A 9,322-nucleotide genomic window follows, 5' to 3' on the forward strand; every position below is an offset into this window, starting at 1 on the left:
TTAAGAACTGTTGTGTTTACGACAAATAACATTTTGGCCAAAGAGCTCAATCTTGGTCTCGTATCATAACATTTTCCAAGAGTTAGGCTTGATGTTTTTCTTTGGTAAATGAGGCCATTGCCCATAGCCTAAAGGAGAGGATGTTGCCACTTCTCCTAATGAGCTCAAATCCACTACTTCCTGAACTCAATACTATTCCTTCATTTAATGTCTTTCATGATTGGACAAATTGACTAATCCAGGTGTGTCTGGCCATTGTTGTCGTGGTTACCGAGGTCAGGCTCACCTGGATTAATATGCTTGTCCAATCATGGAAGACAGGAAATGAAGGAGTGGGATTGAGTTCAGGAAGTAGTAGTCGTCATATTTACATGTGTATATGCTCTGTCTCTTTAAAAAAAAACGTATCAGTAAGTCTTTTAACACCAGTACTTATCAAGTGTGAGTACTTTTGCCACCTCTGGATAATCACACTGTACACATTTAAAGCAACAAAAATAGGGATTTTGTTTGTTGGGTAGAAAATTGGAACGAATGCGATTGGTGGCCGCCCCGCTCCGTCATTGCCTACGTCACCTTTACTTCCGGTTTGGGCGGAAGACAACAGTGGAAATACTCGGCTTCTATATAAATGTCAAAATAGCCTAACACAAGCGCGTATTCTTGTTTTAGGCGCTTCGAGGGAACAAAGACGACCACGTTGACATGGTAGGTAACAGATGCTTTCATCTGTCGCCGCTGACGAAGCCATCCAAACTACTACAACTGGACGCTGTTAAGCTAGCTGCCCCTACGAACAACAACACGGCCAAACACGCACCGTCATCATGAAACTTAACGCCAACAAACCACCATTTTTAATTTCATACATTACAACGTGTTGCGGTTCGTAACAAGTTTTTAATGTCTCGCAGTTTTCCCTCCACGTCTTCGACCATCCGATGTCCCGTGGCTTCCAGAACCGCTTTTCCACACAGTACCGATGCTATTCTGTGTCGATGCTGGCCGGTCCCAACGACCGCTCAGACGTGGAGAAGGGAGGCAAAAGTAAGCCGCATCCTGCTCATGAAGTGCCGTGATCATCTTAAATGCTGTATGTTTGGTTGCACAAAGATAGCTGCCAGAAAACCGGCAATACAGTGGTACCTTGGCTTACGATGAACCGGCTTACGAGCTTTGGAAAAACAAACAAACAAAAAAAGGCTTCCAGTTTATTGTTTACAGGTGACGTTTACTGTCAAACAAAACAATTTGATAGCCCTTTTTGTGGCATGTTTTTTTAAGTTAATGTAAAATGTGTGTGGCTTGGGCTCATCAAAGATTGACAGAATAGTGAAGTCATAATTGTATTAAATACTGACATGAAAAGCACTTCTCGGCCATCAACATTGAGATAATACTGATAACAATGATCATTTTGTCACAGTTTCATCACTAATTTTAGGGTGTGCACACTTATGCAGTGTATGGTATGCTTCCCCCCTAACATGTATGCATTGCATAATATATATATTTCTAATTGTACATATTGGTGGAGATAAGAATGGTGTAGAATGTTCACTTTGTGTATCCACGATATATACTGATACCATGAGAATATTTAATTCATGTCTTATGACACATCATTTGTTTCTCCTCAGTCATAATGCCACCTTCAGCACTTGACCAGCTCAGTAAGTGATTAACCAACTTTTCCAAATGAAATCCCTTTTTTTTTTCTCTCCCTCTTTTTTGAGCTTTTCCTATATTTCATAATTCTCTGTTATGCACCTGTACAGGCAGACTTAATATCACCTACCCGATGCTGTTCAAACTGACCAATAAGAACTCCGACAGAATGACACACTGTGGCGTTCTGGAATTCGTGGCGGATGAGGGAATCTGCTATTTGCCGCACTGGGTGAGAAACACAAGAGAACTGTCACGAAACACAGATTGATACATTAGTCGACCTTGCGGGACCACCATCTAATGTCTTTAATTCATATGAAAGCATTCCTAGCATACTTAGCACAAAAATAAAAATCGATCTCCATTTGCTCGTCAGATGATGCAGAATCTGCTCCTGGAGGAAGGTGGTCTGGTCCAGGTTGAGAGCGTTAACCTCATGGTGGCCACCTACTCCAAGTTCCAGCCACAGAGTCCAGACTTTTTGGACATAACAAACCCAAAAGCAGTGTAAGGAGTAGTACGGCACAACACTCGACTTGATCCTTTACTACATAGTGGTATGTAATGTGTCTTTAAAATCCCCACTTTCAGCCTGGAGAATGCTTTGAGGAACTTTGCCTGCCTGACCACTGGGGATGTCATAGCCATCAACTATAATGAAAAGGTGCACAGATCCATCAATGACATCAATGAGATAAGCCTTTTGAATACAATATTCCAATTTGGTCGTCCTGAAGATGTGATCATTCAAAGGGGTTGCGATAAAGGGTTGTGATGTGTGCGTAGTTTGGTCATAAATACATAAACTGGGTGGTAATACTCTCAAGTATATGAATGTACTTTGGACTAGGATTAGCCCTGTTGCGAAATCTGAAAATCTGCAAATAATGAACACAAACGGGGTGACCTTTTGTCATTTAAACTAAAAAAAAAATTGGTAACAGCAAAGTAGAGTACATCATCCATTAGTGTCTGCATCATGAGAGAAGCAGAAACTTGCTTTCAGTTTCACTTTTGATCAACAAAACCTGCTAGACAGGCTAAACGTTGGGGAGGAAAAAAAACTGGAATTGACTTAAACCTAACACCAACATTCCACAAGAGGGCGCCAAAGTAATACCTGGACACACAAAAAACTTGAGTGGAGGCATTTGAGAGCTGATTTCCTTGAGTTTGAATATGATAGGTTAATTCTGAATACAGCCACGTCACCAGCTATACGAGGGTGTGCACACTTTTGCAACAATGATTTTCATTTATTTTCGCTTGCTATGGTGGAAACGTTTTTAAATCATATTGGTGTCCTTTTTTTTTTAACATCATAAACACCTGATATTCGAACATAGGTATGACATAAACTGAGTTTTATTTTTTCCAGCCTAATGATAAAAAAAATGTCCTACAGTAAAATGTATAAAGGAGCACTTCACATCTACATGGAATATCAAATATCATTTTAAAGGTGGCACTACCTGTTATTTTTTTTTCTAACTCAGTGGTATAAATGAAGCTTATAGTAGAAGGTGCAGTTATTCAATAACATTTGTGTAAATATGGCTTGTTTTGTTCAGTGTGTACCCGCCGTCGTACTAATCCCGCCCACTAAGAAAAGCTGCCGGTTTGTATATTTTTTCAGATTTATGAGCTGCGAGTAATGGAAACCAAGCCAGACAAAGCTGTATCCATCATAGAGTGTGACATGAATGTAAGTGTGACGTTACATCCCGCGTACGATTAATTCTGCTCCAGTGCCATTTTCAATATGTGATGTCACTTCCAGGTGGATTTTGATGCACCGCTCGGTTACAAAGAGCCCGAACGCCGATTTCACAACCAGGAAGAAACGACCGTACGTGCCACATTTCAACTTGCCTGCTTGTAATTTTTGTGATACGCTCCACAAAATCAGGGTTTTTATTATTTATTTATGACCTTCTTAGGAAGACGATGCGGATCCAAGCACTTACGCCGATATGGACACGCGATTCCGAGTGAGTAATCGTTAATGACACACTTGTGTTCACGTCTTCATCTTGACAATGCGTGTGTTCTCCTCAGGCCTTCACCGGCTCCGGCAATCGCTTGGATGGTAAAACCAAAGGGATCGAGCCCAGCCCTGCTCCTCTGGGCCCCAGTGACATGATAAGGTGCGAGCAGACAGTTTTTTTTTTTTTTTTTTTTTAATTAAGTCTATGCACTTTGGCAGTCACAGACAGGATTTCACAAACACGAACACAGTCTTTTCTGAACCATTTTTCCCATGGGAATGAATGGAAATATAAGTATAATAATTGTAAGCAAAGATAACATTCAAAACTGTAAAAAAAAAAAAAAAGTTAAAAATGCATTTATTGTAATTATTTCAGTTGTCGTTATATTAATGGGTCAGTCTATAATCAACTGATTAACACCCCCCCCCCCCCCCCAAAAAAATTGCCAATCATGTTTTTTGTCATGCAGAGGTATCCCCAACTACGAGTTCAAAGTTGGCCGGATCACGTTCATCCGAAACTCAAGGCCACAGCCGAGAAGAATGCTTGAGGATGTAAGTCTTGTGAAATGTTTCAGCACATCACAGTTAAAAATGTGAATTGTATAACAGGGGTTTGCAATCAAAACCTTTTTTTGGGGGGGTGGGTTTCCTCTCAGGATGACGCTTTGAACAGATTCATCGCCTTCTCTGGTGAAGGACAATCGTTACGCAAGAAGGGCAGAAAGCCATGATGGGCTCCGGAAAAGAAGCGACTTGTTGGCTCGTGCACAAACACACGCAACATGTATTGTCACCTACACCTGCAAAGTGGAAAAACTTCTTTCAGGTGCACCGGGACGTTGACGTCTCGGATGTTTTGAAATTGCAGTTGTGCTGTGGAGGTGGGCTTGTATTTACAGTTGGGGCAGTTCCTGTTTTTTTTTGTTGTTCATTTGAACCTGCTGCCAATAAATTGCTGCCAGCAGTGATATTTGTACTCCCAAATGTGTTGGTAGTTGGTTTGAATTATTTTACCACAACATGACCAAGATTCACTTTTGAAGCATCTTTATTTATTCGGATTTGAATCGCCTCTTACTTGAAGGTTACGTTTACCTGCTATTTTCCATTGTCACATTTTTGCAGTCCACTTCATACCTATTGCTATCCCATTATGGCCCATTATTGTGACAAAATGGATGCAATATTTTTTAACTTGTTTTTAATAATGAGATGTTTGCATTTTTCCTGGGTTATTGTAGGGATCTACAAGTATTTTCTTTTTCTTTATTTATAGATCAATAAAGAATTGTTAAAGTACAGTTGCTATTTGTATCGTATTCATAAACTGCAACATTGAACAGATGTGCTTAACGACATTTCGAGGTTAAGAACTTCTTAAGGCGTTTTATCACTGTACTTACTGTTTTGCATTGTTATACTTTTAGTTTATATAATTGTTTTTAATGTAAACGTGTAGGTATAGTTTATATCATTGTTTTTAATGTAAATATGTGCGTTAGTTCAACCTTACGTACAGTGTACGTCAAGGTCGTAGGGAAGAAATTACGTCGTAAACTGAGGACGTCTTGCGCCCTGCTTCTCTCACGGTTGCGTTTAAAGTTGGCTGGGAATTTTAATTTTCGTTCAAATTAAACTAACTTATCCTCTGACATTTTTACTTTAAAAATATATAACTTTAATACGTGGTACAAATTACGCAGAATTATCTAGTTGAACAGCTTCTAAAGATGTGATTAAATGCATTCATAGGAAATACAATAGTTTTACATGGTCTCGCATGAACTAGCAATGTAGAAAACAAGTGTAAGTGAACGCATCTGTCGTTAGCCCATCAAGCTAGCAATGGAGAAGTCTGAAGATACACGATGGAGGGTAAAATACACACTGACATACTATAACGTTTATTTTTTTGTGTTAGTGTTCTAGATTGTCCGTCTATAATATTGCCTAGTGTTAATGATAATGTATTAACTGTAAATTGGCAAGGGGATATGTTTGTCTCGCTAACATTGCTCCGTTAGCTACTAGCGATGTTTTTCCTTTTTGTTAAATATGTGCATTTCTAAACAAACTTCCCCGTAGATATTTCACCATGAATAGCTTAATGTTTGCCATTGATTAAAAAAAACTTCACGCATTTAAATAATTATTTTAGGGTTAAATTACAGAGTTTGGATTACCTTAAAACATTGGTAATTGTTTTCGCTGCAAATAATTATGACTGTTCTATTAATCGTAAAAACAATTTCCTATAACACTAAATTTAAAAAATAATAACCTTTCCTGGCTTTGTGCTGCAGACACCACGTGCCTGCAGCGACTACTGGGGTGAATACAAACACTGCAAGAGCTTGTGGAATCGTTTCCATCATTACTACACTTATGGTACCTCTCCATCCTGCCGGCAGTGGAAAGAGGATTACTACAACTGTCAAGCGTACGAGAAGAACATGAGCGCTGAGGCGAAGGTAAAAGTATTTTTTGTGAGACATGTGCCATTAATTTTTCTTGATATTCAAGCCATTTTGTCTATGTTGGGTGATCATTTTTTGCACCGAAATTGTACGCCTGTACGCATACGTGTAAAAATGGCAGGATACTACAATCCTGTGCCATTTAGTAAAAAAGACTGACTTGTCTAAAGTAGAGAAAAAACATTTAGGTTAAATTATTATTATTTTTTTACAGTAGTTTTTGGTAGGGTGACATTTTTCGGGACAAACGAGTAAAAGCTTTTTAGTGAGATTCAACGCTTAATTGAGATCTCCTATCTGGGTTGCAGGAAGCACTGCTGAGAAGCGAAAAGCAGCGAGTAGCAGAGCAGAGGAAGTTTTCCCCGGTGTGGGAGTTGAGACAAGTCCCACCCAGCGACTGGCACCTGCCCCTCAACAATGAAAAACCTCAGGACTCTTGAACCGTCACGGACAAATGACGCTGTAACTGTCAAGAAGTTAAATTCGACTTTTTATTGTCATTGGACAGTGCTGTACTGTAAATATTACAAATGAATGACGTGTGTTTGTGTACAAAACACTCGGTTTATTCCTTATTGAGTAGCGTTCAGTCCTTTAGACTAAACATATTTATAACAAATGTGACAAGTCCAACCTCATTAAATGGCATGTTTGTTTCATATTGTTGATCCAGTAGAATGTTTATAACAACTGTTCTTTTCCTATGAAAAAACAAAACAAAAACGCCGCTCATCACTGCGTGTAGACTTTAGTGACGTCGGTGTATTTCCCATCGGGCGCTTCGTAGTTGGTGTTCGGCGGCATGTAAGCGGGGCCCTGGTGGGAGAAGGGGACCAGGAGGGGGTCTGGTTCCAGCGCTGCCTGGTACAGCTCCTCAGATTCAGCCTTGAGCTCATCCAGTGCTTCCTTCTGGGCTTCGAGGGCGAGCTTGATGGCCTGCATCTCAGCTAAGTGCTGCTCCTGGGGAGGGGGGGAGGAAACATCACATGTAGCCTGCAAACTGTGTGTGAAATCCCTTTTTTTTTGCTTTCGTTGACGGGAAGGTGATTACATGTTTGTATCGACACCACTCCTTCAGCAGAAGAGCTCGGCCTTCGCTTTCATCAAATGACAGGCTGGGATTAGAGCGGACCCTTTGCAAAAACAACACATTCGCTATTAGGCAGTACAGTGAAACCTTAATCAGAAGACTGGCTGAGTTCCAACTTGTTATAATTTCAAAACAAATTTCCCACAGGAAATAATACAAATTGAATTAATCAGCATAAACTGTCACCAAATCAAAAGCTTTCTTAGCTGTAAAGGACGACAATAGACGTAATGTGAAGAAGCTTCTGACACGTAACATAATTATCGCACAAGGAGTGACATGCAAGGAGATTCACGATTGCACCTGGTGTCATCCAAACATTTAACTGGCGTGATGAAGTCCTCGATTGGGATCAGCTCTGGTGGAGACCTCTCCAATTTTTTCAACTTTTTCTTCAGCCTCTCCTTCACCAGATGGTCTCTTTTTGGGTCCACCTTCTTCTTCTTTTTGGGCTCCCCACTTAAAGAAAGGACACACACGCAACAAAAACCTGTTGAGGTATTGCACTACATTAAGGGAAAGATGATTTGAGCTGAGACTGTATCTCGCTAAAAAATACATTGGTCTTTATGTTCGTGGAATTCTAGGCTTCTTAACCATAACAGTGTTTTTATGTCGTATAAATCCCACCTGAGAGGCGCAGACGTCCTTATTGTCATCACTGCAGTAAACCAAGGCCCGTGAACGCCACCATTTTCAGCCAAAACACCACTAACAAGCCACACACGACAGCAAAGACATTAGGTTAGGTTAAACAAGCGACAGAAGCAATGGTCCAATGTATAACCTTAGCTGCAAATGCCTTGCCTTCCGTCAGATGTCGCTTAATTTCGAAACTTACCCCGTCTGTCGAGATAAAATCCTGCCGATACAACGAGTCACAGCCGCAGCCATGTTTTTGGAATTCACTCAAAACACGAGCTGCAAGAAAGGAACGAGAACGGTAAATTCACATGTACCCGGACATCACTCCACTGTTCAAAGACACGGCGCGGATTGATGACGTACGTACAACTGTGACAGATAGCGAGCTTTCATTTTCCTACAGCACATTCGCGAATTAGAGTTTTCCGCATTTATGGACTAAAATGACAATTAATGAGTGATGAATTCGCTTAAAAAAACATATTAGAAGTTGCTTTATTATTATTATTATTATTATTATTATTATTATTATTATTATTATTATTATTATTATTATTATTATTATTATTATTATTATTATTATTATTATTATTTAACAATGTTACTTTCGAATCTACCTTCGTGCTGCAACTGGTCCTGAGGTCAGAGAACAACTACTGTACTGTATAAGTATTACATTCATAGATATGCAGTTATCTGTATTTAAAAGAAATACTTAAACATAATTGTTAAACATATATGGACAATTCCGAGTTTACGCCTACGTCAGAAGTCAAAATGGCGGTCTTACTCGGTGAAAGGAAGCTCTCCGCTCATTGAAAAGCACTTCGGATCGTGGTTTTGTTATTGATCTATTTATTAATTTTATTTATTTTCATTAGTTTTGTGTTTCTGAGAGGTTTAGGCTTACTGACTCTTAGAGTGTTACATCATTAAAAGAGTTTTATGTGCATTTACCGTAGCTGTTATTGTTTACATTTCTTTCCTCAATTATACCTTAATAAAGATTACCATGATATTTTTGGCCACTATAATCGCAATATTACATACACTTTCATCTTTAATCAATACGCACTAGTGTGGTATGTAGACCCCCCACCCCCCCATACCCCAATTACCATTAATCTAATTTTCTATGTTTTCTCTTGACACCTGCTGGATGCTCTCCCTCAATCATGTGACCTCATTAAAGATGATCGTTTTTAATGAGGTTGCACCATGTGTTGTATGGTGAGGAGTCTTCCCCAGATTTGCCAACACGGCACAGGCCAGGAAGCTCCAGTCAGACGTGCAGACCTGTGGGTCACTCTTGCGCAGTCACAGGTCAGTTTAATCAAGTTTCACCGCAACACACAGGAATCGGTTTCAGGGTAGTACATAAATTAAAGATGCCCACAAAGAAGAAAAAAACTGCAAAGAGTGGTGGAGGAAACCAAAGATGTGGAT

At 39.7% G+C, this 9,322-nt stretch overlaps 3 protein-coding genes across 3 annotated transcripts; 2 read left to right on the top strand and 1 right to left on the bottom strand.

Moving 5' to 3' along the window:
- Positions 1 to 546: 546 nt before the first annotated feature.
- Positions 547 to 4,965, top strand: ufd1l (ubiquitin recognition factor in ER associated degradation 1). The gene is made up of 12 exons (XM_077560241.1): positions 547 to 708; positions 915 to 1,047; positions 1,641 to 1,673; positions 1,779 to 1,900; positions 2,048 to 2,178; positions 2,263 to 2,335; positions 3,308 to 3,376; positions 3,452 to 3,520; positions 3,612 to 3,662; positions 3,730 to 3,818; positions 4,132 to 4,216; positions 4,321 to 4,965. The coding sequence occupies exons 1-12, from the start codon at positions 706 to 708 to the stop codon at positions 4,393 to 4,395; spliced, it is 933 nt and encodes a 310-aa protein (XP_077416367.1). The 5' UTR covers positions 547 to 705; the 3' UTR covers positions 4,396 to 4,965.
- Positions 4,966 to 5,413: 448 nt separating this feature from the next.
- On the top strand, positions 5,414 to 6,800 carry c3h22orf39 (chromosome 3 C22orf39 homolog). Its single transcript, XM_077560244.1, has 3 exons — positions 5,414 to 5,539; positions 5,968 to 6,135; positions 6,450 to 6,800. The coding sequence occupies exons 1-3, from the start codon at positions 5,510 to 5,512 to the stop codon at positions 6,579 to 6,581; spliced, it is 330 nt and encodes a 109-aa protein (XP_077416370.1). The 5' UTR covers positions 5,414 to 5,509; the 3' UTR covers positions 6,582 to 6,800.
- mrpl40 (mitochondrial ribosomal protein L40) lies at positions 6,619 to 8,245 on the bottom strand. Its single transcript, XM_077560242.1, has 5 exons — positions 8,073 to 8,245; positions 7,862 to 7,942; positions 7,535 to 7,690; positions 7,193 to 7,274; positions 6,619 to 7,101 (listed from the first exon to the last, which is right to left on the bottom strand). Exons 1-5 carry the CDS (start codon positions 8,123 to 8,125, stop codon positions 6,874 to 6,876), a joined length of 600 nt encoding a protein of 199 aa, XP_077416368.1. The 5' UTR covers positions 8,126 to 8,245; the 3' UTR covers positions 6,619 to 6,873.
- Positions 8,246 to 9,322: the final 1,077 nt, after the last annotated feature.

The sequence above is a fragment of the Vanacampus margaritifer genome, chromosome 3 (genome assembly GCF_051991255.1).
Source record: "Vanacampus margaritifer isolate UIUO_Vmar chromosome 3, RoL_Vmar_1.0, whole genome shotgun sequence".
NCBI classification, from domain to species: domain Eukaryota; kingdom Metazoa; phylum Chordata; class Actinopteri; order Syngnathiformes; family Syngnathidae; genus Vanacampus; species Vanacampus margaritifer.